This window comes from Xenopus laevis, chromosome 8L, assembly GCF_017654675.1.
Source record: "Xenopus laevis strain J_2021 chromosome 8L, Xenopus_laevis_v10.1, whole genome shotgun sequence".
NCBI lineage: Eukaryota > Metazoa > Chordata > Amphibia > Anura > Pipidae > Xenopus > Xenopus laevis.
The window spans coordinates 120,360,068-120,375,220 of record NC_054385.1 but is presented as its reverse complement, the minus strand read 5'-3'; the positions used below and the strand labels follow the sequence as shown (position 1 = coordinate 120,375,220).

At 38.1% G+C, this 15,153-nt stretch overlaps 2 protein-coding genes across 2 annotated transcripts; both read left to right on the top strand.

Moving 5' to 3' along the window:
- Positions 1 to 8,106: 8,106 nt before the first annotated feature.
- LOC108699083 (olfactory receptor 1020) lies at positions 8,107 to 9,090 on the top strand. Its single transcript, XM_018230945.2, has one exon. It carries the CDS (start codon positions 8,107 to 8,109, stop codon positions 9,088 to 9,090), a length of 984 nt encoding a protein of 327 aa, XP_018086434.2.
- A 5,022-nt stretch (positions 9,091 to 14,112) lies between these two features.
- LOC108699082 (olfactory receptor 2T10) lies at positions 14,113 to 14,841 on the top strand. The gene has a single exon (XM_018230944.1). The coding sequence runs from the start codon at positions 14,113 to 14,115 to the stop codon at positions 14,839 to 14,841; it is 729 nt and encodes a 242-aa protein (XP_018086433.1).
- Positions 14,842 to 15,153: the final 312 nt, after the last annotated feature.

Here is a 15,153-nt window from a genome sequence, read left to right as displayed (position 1 = left end):
ATAGTTAATTTGGTTTAAAAAAGGCAAAAATCCTTTCAAGTTCAACCCCTTCAAAGGACTTCCATACACACATGCATATACAGACCTATCCATGTACTTACATATATATTAAACAAAAAAAAATATATATATATATATAAACACATATCTATACTAAACTAACTGTAGATCTTGAGATACAGTAACTGTAGCCTTAGAAATGTTATGGTCATCCTAGAAGTAATCTAAGCCCCACATATTTATAGAATTAGGCATATTTATAGATTCTGTCATCACAACATCACCCATAGGGGTATTCTATAACTCACTGCCCTCACCATGAAGAACAATTCATGTTTCTTTAAGTACAAGTTCAGTTCCTCGAGTCTAAAGGTGGAAGGGGGGGGCTAGGGTTTATTGTTATTTTCTATATGAAAATAAGATTCCCTTCTATCTATTTGCAATGCCATCTAATGTACTGAATGAATAATTAAGTCCATACCCCACAAACAATTATTCTCCAGAGAAAACAACATTTTTTTTTGATTTTCCTCATAGTTTAAAGCTTCCATTTCCATTACCAGTTTAGTTGCACATCTCTGCACTCTCTCCAGTTCATCTATATCCTTATGAAGACTATAAGGGACTATAAATAGGCAAAATTATGTTTGCATCACTCAAGTTATTTAACTTTATTAAACTTTTACTTCATGAGCTTTAGTAGATACAGACAGACACAGTGTAAAGTAACTTGTTTAGCTATTGTAAAACACATAGTCCACAGTTACTATTATTTGTTTGGCACAGTGTGCAATCTCATCATAAATTTAAAAATATGTAGGTGTTTCGCTATTGTTTTAAGTGTAATGTATGGCTGAGATTTTCCCTAGTGGGAATATGGGAAAGGGACTTCATGAAATCTAATTTATGCACTCAGTGGCGGAACTACCGGGGGAGCAGGGGGTGCGAGCGGGCCAGGGTCCGTACCCCCTCAGGGCCCCCCCAGCAGCCCGTGCACCACTGAAAATGCGGCCGTACGGAGGGGGGCGGGGCCCGGCTGCGTGTCATGCACCAGGGCCCGCCCCCTCTAGTTCCACTACTGTATGCACTGTGGGGGGGATTTGTTCCTTTTGGCCCAGGAGTGTATGGATAATCCTTGGTACAGTGACATAACTAGCCACTACACCCATGCTTAACCCCCCCCCAGTAGGGTCCATTGTAGTCACCACAGCACCGCCTAAATCACCACAGGGAGGCTCAACGGTAAAATCATGTGCCTGACGTGTTTCCTGTCTGTGGACAGAATATGGGCGTGGCTGGGTGCAGGTTTTACTCCCAGGGCCCATAGACCCCTAGTTACGCCACTGCCTTGGTATAAAAAGTGAGGAACAGACATCTTCTTCCTCTTTGGACTGCAGAAAACTAGAATTTCAGATGCCCACCTACCTGTGGTAATGCAACACCCTGGTGTATGACCGTGTCAGTAAATCCAAATTTTGTAAAATAAAGGAGCCAAAACAGACACCAGTAGTAACTGCTTTGTTAGCTTTTATTATTACATACCAAGAAGAACATTTTTTGGGGCTTAACACTTCCTTTTCTCAGGCTTCCTCTTTGGACAATCTCTGGAGGCTGTTGATGCTGCCACAGTGTGACAAGAAAAATACAGTAAGATGTCTTGTAGGCAACAATATGAAAAGTTAAAAAGCTAAATTATACAACATGCCGAGCTATGCTGTGTTTGAAGAATTAATGTCTAATTATAATTTTAGTTGTAAGCCAGCAGATAAAGGGGAGGGGTGGCATTGGTGGTTGTGGAAAAAAATATTACATTGATGAATTGATACAGTTATTAGATACTGATGTGTATACTGATGTGATTTACTAAATACAAAAATTACCATTAATGAGATTTAAAGACTTTTGGAATTAAAGATACACCTATCCCTTCAGCACTATTACTATTACCAAAAATTCACAAAACATTATCCTAAGGTTCCAGTAGTAGTGTACCGGGTCCTCAAAGATACCACATACTTACTTTACACTTCACATTACTAGATTGTGACATCCTTGATGCCACCAGTCTATATATACTTCAGTTCCCCGCAGCTATGTCATGGTGGCTGTCCAGCACTAATAATTCCTGATGGATTTTAGCTTGGCTTTTTCATGAATAATTATAGTTGGGTTCAGGAAATACATACAAATTGAATTTTGTTATAGTATACCCTCCCACCCCCACCATGCAACAAAAGAAAATATTAAACATAAACCAGTTAAAATATTTTGGCTCTCTAGATAGTGTAAGGGTCAGATTTACTAAGGGTCGTATTTCGAGGGTTAAAAAACCATCGAATTTCGACCCTTGAAGTAAAATCCTTCGAATTCGAATATCAAATTTGAAGGATTTTAGCGCAAAAGGTTTTATTCGAACGATCAAATAAAAATCGTTCTATTGAACGATAAAATCCTTTGAATCGAACGATTCGAACGATTTTAAGCGATCGATCGAAGGATTTTTATTCAATCAAAACAACGTAGAAAAGTGCTGTGGAAGGTCCCCATAGGCTAACATTGCACTTCGGTAGCTTTAATTTGGCGAAGTATGAAGTCGAAGTTTTTTCTAAAGAGACAGTACTTTGATTATCGAATGTCGAACGATTTTTATTTCGAAACGTTCGAATCGTCGAAGTACCCAAATAATTACTTCGAAATTTGAATATTTTTGTAATCAAACTATTCAATCGAGCTTAGTAAATCTGCCCCTAAGCGTATTGAAGCTGCCACTACAAACAATACTTTCTCAATTCTCCTCAACCAAGTACTCATTTATGAAAAGACAGGTTGCTTAACAAATGTCTCCATTTGCTCCAAATGCGTTGAAGCAACACCTGTCAAGAGAGGAAAATCTCTTTTCTCTTCATTTATTTAAGTATGGGGACATTTGTAGTGTAGCAGTTCAGTAACGGTATAAGACAATTACTCACAGGGGTAGATTCATGGATGGTAGGGCCCTAGGTGGTACCATACCCCCTCCAGGACATGTACAAACTCTTTCTTTGACCCACTCCAGCCCTAACCCACCCACTTAAGGCACCTTTAGTTTTTTTTTCCTTGAGCTTCGGGCCATAAGTGACTTCCTGTTTAGGATTTATGTAAATATTCCACTGGTTACTCATGGTTTTTTGAAACTCTCTTTACCAGGCCAGAATACAAAGTCCAGTGGTGAGTGTAAAGGAGACTTTATTGAAGCACTCATCACTACAAATGGCCACTCCAGTTTTCTCAAATACATTAATGGTGAACTGTATGTGCCACGTATTTGGGGTACTATATAAAGTGTGCTTCATCTTTGTCTATATATATATATTCTGTCAAGAAAGTCAAGTCACGGATTTCACAACATAAGTCTACCATTAAATCTGGCAATTTGGCATTGCCACTTTCTAGACATTTTAAGGAATTTGGCCATACGGTTGACCAGTTACGATTCATGGTGTTGGAAACTGTACCTCCACTTAAGAGAGGAGGGGATCGGGAACTGAGATTAGAACAAAGGGAGGTTTGGTGGATTAATTAACTAAATTCACTCCACCCACATAGTCTTAATAAAGACTATGATCTACAGTATATCTGTTTCTTTGATAATTGAAGGATATTAGAAAAAATGTGTTTAGTAACTGCCTATGTATATATATCTGTAAGGCTATGTACATTTTATTCAGATTACAGGGTGGAATCCCTACAGAGAGTATGAACAAGAATGCACTATGTCACTTCCCTTGCTGGACTATAAAGAACGTTATGGACTTTGTATGCACTTTTACACCATTGTTTCACATGGCTTGAGAAAGAGCACAAAGGCTCGAAACGTCGCTGTTACATATGTGTACATATATGGTGATGTAACTGTTTTACTATTTAATACAAAATACTGAGCATTTATGGCGAGTGCTGTTCTTTAGTCGAACTATATATATTATGGAGGACTGACCGGAGACCTCATGGGACGTGCACCGCAAAGATACTGCAAAGCGTGAGTGCTGTTACTAGCAGTAAACCCCATCAACAAAAGTCTGCCTTTAAGCCTTTATTAAACAGCAAATGGCATTTGTCATAAAGCCAGAAAGTTTATTAAATTGTGTTGGGAGATTCAGAAAATCCGTCAGGATTTCATTAAAGGCTTTCCTGAAACCATGTTCTTCTGGGATTAATTAAGACATGGCATATTTCTCAAGGAAGCAGAGTATTTAAGTGCAAGAATAACATTCAGTTTGTTGTTGCTTACAAGTGATTGAAGTGATATAGAGAAACAAACAGCTCCATAATTGTATCAGAAGATGTTTAGTAAAAAGGAATACTTCCGTAATCTTCATCTAAGGTATGGCTACTAGAATCGTACAATTAAATAATATAGTTAGTATATGTTTATCTTATAAACGTTCTGAAGCTGGGGACTTAACAGTAATATTATTTTTCTTGAAAAACTGAGATATTCAATAACACAGTTTCATAGATAATTAGTATCTACATTTTATAGTTTCCTATATGCCCGGCATGTTCAACAAATGGATCTCCTGCTATGGTTTAATTATAACTAATGGTACTGCCAACAGCCAGAAGAACATTGGTGGAAGATGTCAGTTCTTGTACTTTAACTACAAATAGTGGAACCATGAGCTTCACTGATTCTGTTCTCCTTTAAAGGAGAAGGAAAGGCTAAAATTAAGTAAGATTCATCAGAAAGGTCTAGATAAATACACCAGTATTGCGTGTATTGCGCATATAAACCCTTTGGTGCAGCTAAAAGATTTTTCCTGATTGGACTAAGCACAGCGCTCACACCTATCTGACAAATACACCAGTAAAGCCTCAAAGGAATGCTGCTCTGAGTTGTCTGTCAAAAGAAACACAGCATTTCTTTTTTGCCCTGGGCGTGAGCATGCTCAGTTTGCTCCTCTGTCCCCCTCCCTTCTCCCTCTTCCCTCCCAACTGTAATCTGAGTCCAGAGTGAGCAGGGAGAGGCAGGAAGTGATGTCACACCAAGCTAATATGGCAGCTGCTTTCCTAAACAAATAGAGAAGCTCCTAGAGCTGTTTACTCAAGAATGATAAAGCATTCTTCAGAATAAATATAGTGTTCTAGCTTGCACTATTATGGCTATACTATTTTTAATAAACTGCCTAAGTAGCTTTCCTTTATCTTGAAGAGTGGCTTGGATGATTTTTTGGATAGACATAATATCAAAGGCTATTGTGATACTAAGCTCTATAGTTAGTATAGATATGGGTATATAGAATTTAATTAAAAGTAGAGAGGGGTGTGTGTATGGATGCTGGGTTTTCATTTGGAGGAGTTGAACTTGATGGACTTTGTCTTTTTTCAACCTAATTTAACTATGTAACTATGTAACTACCAATATAAAGTAGTACTGAGTTTATATAATCTAGGTATTAGGCCTATTTTAATTATTATGTTTTAACCAACATCATCACCCTTAGAGCTTTACAGAGTAGGTGAATACAAATGCAAAAGCCTAACATTTCCAACAAATATATACAAATATATACATTTTACTTTTTTAGTCCCAAAAAACACTGGCGTCTTTTGCTTTTTTCAGGGTGATAGGCTGCAAAAGTCCATAAACTTTTTTGGGGGGTACCCGGGCTCCCCCATACATTTCCTACCATATGGCTCCTAAACTATACACTGGGCTCATGTGTAGGGTATTATAACAACTCTATTTTATTTTATTAAGGTTCCCTGGGCTTGTGTAGTGTAATGTATTTGCTGCAACATATACGTCCATTCAACTTTAACTTCCCGCAGTATGCAAATTAGCTTCGCTTGGCGCTGTAACACTAGCGTAACTTTGCCAGAGTTCAATGCCCTGGATGCAACTTCAGATTTTAATGAATTAGCGTTGTCCTGACAAATCTACGCCTGGCGAAGTGTTGCAATGTGAGCGAAGCCGTTGCTGGTGAATTTTCGGAGGTTAGTAAATTTGCCCCTCTGTATATCTAGAACTTGGTTAGGGTGAGGCTTGGGGGAACATCTATTTGCTGTCCTGTAAGATCAGTTTGAAGGTTTATTAGGATGAGAATAGGAATTTCAGCAGGGGTGGGCCAAGCCGACCAGGCGTCCTAGGCAACCCGGCCGGCGACCTTGCTCCTCTCTGTGCAGGCATGCAAACATGTGCATGTACAGTAAGTGTGCAGTTCCAAGCAATGTAGTGTGGATTAGCACACCCACCTTCTAGGTCAGCAAAGATATGCCTGGTGCACGTGGGTGGAGGCTCGGCAACCCCCCAAAGCAGTAGTGTAGAAAGAACCTCACGGCACACAGGTCTGCATGAAGTTTTCAGTGATTTATTGAAGCAGAGTGCACAGCAACGTTTCGGGGTCACCCCCTTTGTCAAGCATGAATGACAATGATGACATGATGCTTGACAAAGGGGGTGACCCCGAAACGTTGCTGTGCACTCCGCTTCAATAAATCACTGAAAACTTCATGCAGACCTGTGTGCCGTGAGGTTCTTTCTACAGTAAGTGTGCAGTGACATCACTCCCGGAAAGGGTCATGCAGAAAAGTGCAGAGAGTACCTAACCCAGGAACCAGGGAGCATTAAATAATATGGGATTAGGTGCGCTGATTTCTGCTAGAAAAGGTAGTTCCCAGGGGCCTAGATAAAAAGACAATATATAGAGTAGTACGTCCAAAACAGATGGCTTATAAAACTTATATGGAACTACTCACATATTCATTGTTTAAATATGAGTATATCGTCTTTGATGTAGTCCTGAAACAAAGAAGGCTTCAAATGGTGTTATATCGTCGGAACTTCAGTGTTGGCCCTGAATTTAGAATCAGGATTCTAAACCCAACAAGGCCGTAAAGAGCGGTTGCCAGCTGGCGTTCTAAATTCGAATAAGTGAAAATCATATCATACTTAAGGGAGAAAAAAAACCCTTTAACAAAAAAACAGTAGACCCCCCTCTGAAGGTTTTTACTCTTTCAAGGTTCTGCTATGGCTGAGGATACATCTAATGCTAAGGTTGGGAGACATGTGAATCACTAGACCAGCACAAACGCTAGCCTTCGTGCAGGGACGCCGCCATTGTCTGATCATGCAGCCGCTTTGAATAGGCAGCACTACATCTCATCTGCTGTCAAAGGAGCGCATCTCTGCACTATACCGCATCTTTGAGACTGTGAATAAGCGGACCTCAGCACTGCATTGGATCCTTTGGATTGCTGACAAGCGGAGACTACACGCCAGAATTGATAAACATATCGAGCTCTCCCTTCACTACCATTCGGTAAGAGTAAACGGCCCGCAGGGCCAACACTGAAGTTCCGACGATATAACACCATTTGAAGCCTTCTTTGTTTCAGGACTACATCAAAGACGATATACTCGTATTTAAACAATGAAAATGTGAGTAGTTCCATATAAGTTTTATGAGCCATCTGTTTCGGACTTACTACTCTATATATTGTCTTTTTATCTAGGCCCCTGGGAACTACCTTTTCTAGCAGAAATCAGCGCACCTAATCCCATATAATTCATATTGAATGAAGTGGACAGGTGGATCCACAAAAACCAGCGGTGCAGCTAAGTTAAATAGATCCGGTGTATGCGCAAAGCTCAACCCCACTTAGTACTATTTTACAGAGAGCATTGAAACCCGGACTACGGGTAGGCAGAGGGCACTTCAACAGGCACCTGCCCAGCCCCCGTCATTGTTGTGCCCTAGGCAGGTGCCTTTTCTGCCTTCCCCTAGTTCCGGCCCGAATTTCAGAAATAAATGTGCTCCTTCTCCTGAGCAGTACGTGTGATTAATAACCGATTCTGGTTCAATTCTCTTTCCTTAAGTGTGCCCATTGAACATAATATGAACATAAATGTATAGTTTATTGTAAATTCTGCAAGTTAATAAACCACAGATGGAGAGTGAGTGCAGTCATGTAAATAAAGGCATTATAAAACATATCTCGTATCAAATGGAGACAAAATGTTTTTGAATTACCTCCTCTGAATTACCCATTGGGTTTTTAAGTGCTTTTAGCTATTTTTATCCTTTTGGCGCCTCTGTTTTGTCTTACTACTATATCTCGTATCAAATGTCATTTTCAGGCTTTTTCTTCAGCTCTAGTGATGTAATGGAAGTTATTGAGGACTCAAACATAACTACTGTCAACAGATTTATTCTCCTTGGCCTTGCTGATACACCATACCTAAAGGCCATAAACATTACAGCCTTCCTCATCATCTATATAGTTACATTGTCAGTAAACTCTCTACTTATCATCATGGTAAGAATCAGTTTACGACTCCACACTCCAATGTATTTCTTCTTATGTATCCTCTCCATTGTCGACATCAGCCTCTCTTCAACAACAGTACCTAAAAGCCTGGTCATCACTTTAACGCAGGATAAAAGTGTTTCAGTCTTTGATTGTGCTTTACAGATGTTCTTCCATTCAGCCCTAGGTGCAACGGAGTGTATTATTCTGGCTGTTATGGCCTATGACAGATACGTTGCCATCTGTAAACCTCTGCACTATAACACAGTTATGAACAAGACATTCTGTATTTGTATTACAGGCAGCTGCTGGGCTGTGGGTTGCATAAACTCTGGTGTTCAAGTTGTATACACCTTCCAGTTACCATTTTGCAGGTCCCACCAAGTCAACCATTTTTTCTGTGAGGTGCCTCCATTTCTCCGTCTCTCTTGCAGAGATACATGGTTTAATGAGGTATCATTGTACATCTCAGGTAGCACAATTGGCCTTTGTTCACTTTCCTTAACTCTTATTTCATATGTTTATATAATCTCTACCATTTTCAATATCCGTTCCATTCAAGGAAGACATAGAGCTTTCTCTACTTGTACCTCACATCTCATTGTGATCTCCCTGTTCTATGGGACTCTCATTTTCATGTACTTGCTTCCTCGCTCCAGATACTCTCCAGATACAGACAAGACTGTATCCATTATTTACACAGTTGTGATTCCAATGCTGAACCCCATCATCTATAGCATAAGGAATGCCGACATCAAAAAAGCCATAAGAGAAAAACTGACCAGTCACCAAAACTTGTGATAATTGTGTAACTCAGGTGCCACGCTCATTCCAATGTTTTTATTATTATGTCTTTAAAACAGTGTGCAATTTCACAATGGAAAAATTCCATTTATTTAACCCTTTAACTTTTCATAGACAATAGAATCTATGTTGCTGACATGAACATACCAATGTGCAGTAGATTCTACATTTCCACTTGTAGGTGATTATTCATCAAAATCAGAAAATTTCTGATAATTTTCAGTAAAATAGTCCAACCAAATCTGCACAGATTTTTTCCCCTTATTTATCAATCTATTTTCTGAAAACTTCCTGTGCAGGAAAAAACTCGATACAATCGTGAAAAAAAATTTGAATCGTACAAATTTTTCGGATTTGACACCCGAAAACTCAGATTTTTCTAGATTTTTGCCCAAAAACCACAAAATCTTCAGATTATTGCACAAAACCCAGCGCAGATCAGGATATCTTTGGGACATCTCCCTTGACTTTTACATGAACTCGGAAGTTGGAGTACTTTTTTATTCTGACTTTAACACCCTCTGGGTTTTATAAATGATAAAAAATTCTATTTTTTTTCCACTAAAAATTCAAATTTTTCAAGTTTTTGTCATTCAGAGTTTGATAAATAACCCCCTACTGTAGGTTCTGCCTAGCATGGCTGTTCTGTATGGCATACTGCCTGAGTGTTAGTGCTGTATGAAGAAAACTGATTTTACGAACAGTGGTGCTGAAAAACCAATATGTTGTTTGAGTAGATGTCACTACAATAATTTTTTTCAGGGATTCTCTATAGCTCAAGTGATGCTAAACCTAGTCAAATAAAACTTGTGACAACAGAGTCTCTCTCCTCAGCCTTGCCTATTTCCAAAACTTTGCTTCTACTATAAATATTTACATTGTAAGAAAACTCTCTTCTTATTTTACTGGTAGGAATTAAATTGCATCTCCAGATACCAGCTTATTATTTCTTAGGTCACTTCTCCAGTAAGGCTAATGCCACATGGGGCTAATTCTCGGCCCCCATTGCTGGTATCAGACTTTTTTTTCTGTTCCGAAATCCACTCTGTGTGCCTGCACCCTGGCTGATGGAGTGGCTCCAGTTGCAGTCACGGGAGCAGGTTGATGCCAATAGAGGGGCTCATTCTCATCAGCAGGCCGAGAATCAACCCTGTGTGCAATTAGCCTTACTGATGGAGAGGTTACCTAAGAAATACTGGCTGGTCTCCCTTCTACAACTGTGCTTATACCTTAGGGGCACATTTACTAAGCTCGAGTGAAGGATTCGATTTTTGGGTACTATCCACCATCGAATTGGCTACTTTTACCTTCGACTACGACTTCGACTTCGAATCGAATGTTTCTAACTAAAAATCGTTCGAATATTCGACCATTCGATAGTCGAAGTACTGTCTCTTTAAAAAAAACTTCGACTACCTACTTCGGCACTTTAAACCTACTGAGCATCAATGTTAGCCTATGGGGACCTTCCACATAAACTTTCTAAGCTTTTTTTGATAGAAGGAAAATCCTTTGATCGATGGATTAAAATCATTCGAATAGTTTGATCGAAGTATTTGGGGTAAATCCTTCGACTTCGATATTCGAAGTCGAAGGATTTTACTTTGATGGTCGAATATCGAGAGTTAATTAATTAACCCTCGATATTCGACCCTTAGTAAATGTGCCCCATGGTGTATAATACTGGTTGTTTTGACCTATAAAATATGTATCAGTAAATCTCTGCAATACCACAAAAATGAAGAACAAGATATTCGGCATTGCCGTAGCTAATTCCTGCTGGGATGTGACTTTATCAACTCTACAATCCATGTACCATACACTGTCTGACTACTTTTTTTTAGGTTCGTCCATGTTAACCATTGTTTTCTGTGAGATATTCCCTTTTTTATAGGAATACTTTAAGTAGTACACATTTAAACATGATTTTTGATTGTGTCCTTTTAAATAAGCAACCTTGTGAAGTCAAGGAAACATTATGATAACTCACTTTCAGCTGACAAACCATTCAATTATTACAAAAATCTAATACACAGAGCAAGATTGAATTGTATGGGGAGTTTAGAAACGTGTAACTGATTTCACTTGGGACTTTCCTGAATCCATGCACTTTTGGGACCCACACGTACATATTTTCCTTATTTGTATTTAAGAGGAATAATCACAGCACTCAAGCTCAGTGTTGCTTTTCCAAGTGACAAATGAATACGATGGCATCAAATTAAAAATGAAATTCTCAATTGATCAGAATATGCACAGTTTTACTTAATGAAACTAAAAAGAGCACTTTAACTTTAACAAACTGTAGCCTCATTCAAGGTAAGGTCACTGTAACTGCACATTTTAAAACATTTGTACAAAAAAGATATTTTGAAATCAATACATTTTGATATGTAAACGGACAGATTTATAAGGTTGGAATGGGAAATTCGAATTTGATTTTTCAAAATAAATTTGGTGTCAAAACTTGAATTTAAAAGCACCAACTCGAATGTAAATTTGAATGTGTATTTCATCACACCTCGACCATGGAAACAGTTCTAATATTAATATTCGCCACCGAAAACCTGCCAAGTTCATGTAGAAGTCAATGGCAGAGGTCTATTGAACCATTTGAATATGTTAATTGCCTTCCGAACATTCAAGTTATTTTTTGGAAGAAATCTCAATTTGAATTTGACTAAAATTTTTCGATCTAATATTACAGTTTTATCATGAACAACCTCCCCTTTCAAGTTGTGAGTACATTCAAATTTAGTAGAGTAGAAAAAAAAATTCACATCAATTCTAAATTCGACTATTGATAAATTACCTCCTAAATATTGTCTTGCAAAATGTAATTTACATTTACATTTAATTTATGTAAATTATCAAATATCAATGCATTTTTCCTGAGATTCAGGAAAGTGTTTAACAAAATAATATATGTATTCAACAAGGCTCCTGGGTCGGTTTTTCATCTGAAGTCAAACACTTCTATTGCTATGAGTGATTAGTGCATAGCTGTAGCATTGTAAATCAGCCCCAACAGTAATTGTTCAGTACATCTACATTGACAGTATATTTCATAACTTAATGTATAACTGATAATAGCACTCAATACACTACACAGCCAGCAAGCAAACAGATGATAGCTTTATGAATGCAAAGAAACAAGTTTCTCAGATCGTAGAAAGTGTTGACTACAGGGTTTTACTTTAAATATAATTTTTGTGCAAGGAGTGGACACAAGTGCTTTTGTGGGGCTCTAACAAATGCAAAGTTATGTCCTTTCCTGCATAGGGTTCTAGCCCTTAATAAATACACTCAAGTGCATTTATTTAATTTAGTTTCAAGAAATCTCACCGTAGTTTGAAATATTAAGTCAGCATGCCCTGTTTAACATCAAATATTTCAAAATGGAGAAGCCCAGCCTTGAGACTGATCTCATGATAAGTAGAGTAAGATTTACTCACAGATGTCACGAGTAGGTATTACGTACTTTATATTAAACAAATGTAGGGACTTACGGATTTTGTGTACAAGGCATTCATTATAGGTTAAGTGTATCTATACAAAATATAGATTGACAAATTACCCCCAAGGGGCAAAATTTTACAAAGTCCGAATTTATCTCTATATTTTCTGAATAAAACTCTGACCAAATCCGCACAGGTTTTTTCGGCTTATTTATTATTATATAGTTTGGGAAAAAATCTGAAAAAAATCATGAAAAATACTAATTGTTACGAATGTTTTGGAATTTCCACCAGAAAACTCCAATTTTTTCGAATTTTTGCCCGAAAACCCTGAAAACTTTGGATTACTGCAGAAAACCCAGCACAGATCAAAAAATCTTTGGGACTTCTCCTATTGACTTATGTGCAACCTCGGCTGGTCTGAGATGCCGGATTATCGGATTTGGACTTTTTCCATCCTCGGGGTATAATAAATTCTGAAAAATGTCTGATTTTTTTTTTCCCACTAAAAATTCAGATTTTATACTAAAAAAACAAGATTTTTTTCCAGTTTTTGGAATTTTTGAAGTTTAGTAAATAACCCCCTTAGCCTACAGATTACTTTGCAGCAGCTGATTGTTGTGTACAGCTACATCCTTTTATGAATTCTTTGCTTAGCAAAATAAAAACTTCAGCGCAGCTGTAGTTGCACACATCCAAAACTGCTTTGCTTAGCAGAGTAGAACATACAGCGCAGGAGCACCTTGTAGTAACTACTGAGTGTAATATATACTGTATAACACAGCTCTGTACTTCTATAAAGTCTTCGTCCCGTAGAGGGGAAGGCACAATGTAGCTGCTGCTGTATACTGTCTTCCTGCATTTTGCAAAGATATGTCTTCCTTTTTGGAATAAGGTTACCAGATCCACTTGAAAAGGCAAAGACATACCAAGAAAATCCAGCTAGAAGAGCTGAAGTGGTTGCACTTTAATTTATCTGGAATGTATGCAGCCCTGTAGCTGGCATTTATTAGAAGTATCCCTGGATTTTCAAGTTATCTGGAAACCTTATTTTGGAAGTGGTTGGAAGGTTCTCTTTATACACCCAGTAGACCATTATGAATGTGCTGGAAGTCATGGGGTGGAACTGGTTCTCAGCAAATTGTAATTCTGTCCATCTTCGCATTGATGATTATGTGCTTAAGCTTTTATTGAATATTCTGCTAAATGATGGTCTTTCTGTTTGATATACAGTATCTTTACTAGTTGAAGCAACTTCAATTCACAAGTACTGGTCCTAATAAACCATGGGCATGTTGCATGGGCAGAACACACTGCAGATGTATGTTTAGGCTCTAATGATGTGAGAATTATGGAGTATTCAAATGAAACCTCTGTCAGCAGATTCTTTCTCCTCAGCCTTGTTGAATCACCATACCTAAAAGTCTTAAGCAGCCTGGTCTTGTTTATACTGTACATACTCATATTGTCAGTTAACTTTCTACTTATTGTACTGGTGAGAATCAAATTGCATCTCCAGACCCCAATGTATTTTTTCTTGAACAACCTTTCCCTCATTGACATGGGTGTCCCTTCCACAGCTGTGCCTAAACTCTTGGTCATCACATTGTCTCTGGATAAAAGCATTTCATTCTTTAATTGTGCTGTACAGATGTACTTTCTTTCAGCTCTGCTAACAACGGAGTGTATCATGCTAGCTGCTATGGCCTACGACAGATATGCTGCCATCTGTAAACCACTGCACTACCACACTATAATGAACATGAGATTCTGTATTTGCATAGCTATATCATGCTGGGGCGTGGGCTTTATCAACTCCAGTATCCATGTGCCATACACCTTCCAAATGCCTTTTTGCAGGTCCCACCATGTTAACCATTTTTTCTGTGAGGTGCCTGCTTTATTAAAGTTGTCTTGCCAAGCCACTTGGTTTCATGAAGTAGCAATGTACATCTCAGCCTTCATAGTTGGCCTGTGCTCTTTTCTCTTGACTATCATTTCGTATGTTTACATAATCTCCTCAATGTTCAAGATTCGTTCCACTCAAGGAAGACATAAAGCCTTCTCTACTTGCACTTCCCATCTTATAGTGGTCTGTGTGTACTATGGGACTCTCATCTTCATGTATTTACTCCCTCGCTCTAAGAACTCTTCTGAGACTGACAAAACTGTGTCCATTATTTACACGGTTGTGTCTCCACTGCTGAATCCCATCATCTATAGTATAAGAAATAATGATATCAAAGATGCCATAAGAGGATATATGCAATTTCAGAAAGAAAGTTTTTAGTAACCCTGTATAAAATATATAACACATATGTGTAGCATCTGCATTCCTTAATGAAATAACAGTGTGACAACAATAACAACACAACTTTTACCATCAAAACCACCATTTATTTGCTATGAATATTCCTTTATAAAGATTCCTAGTGCGTGTGTGTCCACAATAATGTTAATGGTTCTCCAAACAAACTGCTTTGTTTCTTGATAATAAAGGCATGTGTTTATCCCTTATTTCTGGTTGATTTTTATTTATACTAATATAGATGAGCCTTAAACATTCTACAATGCCTTGTTGTTTTTTCTTATCGCAATGCTG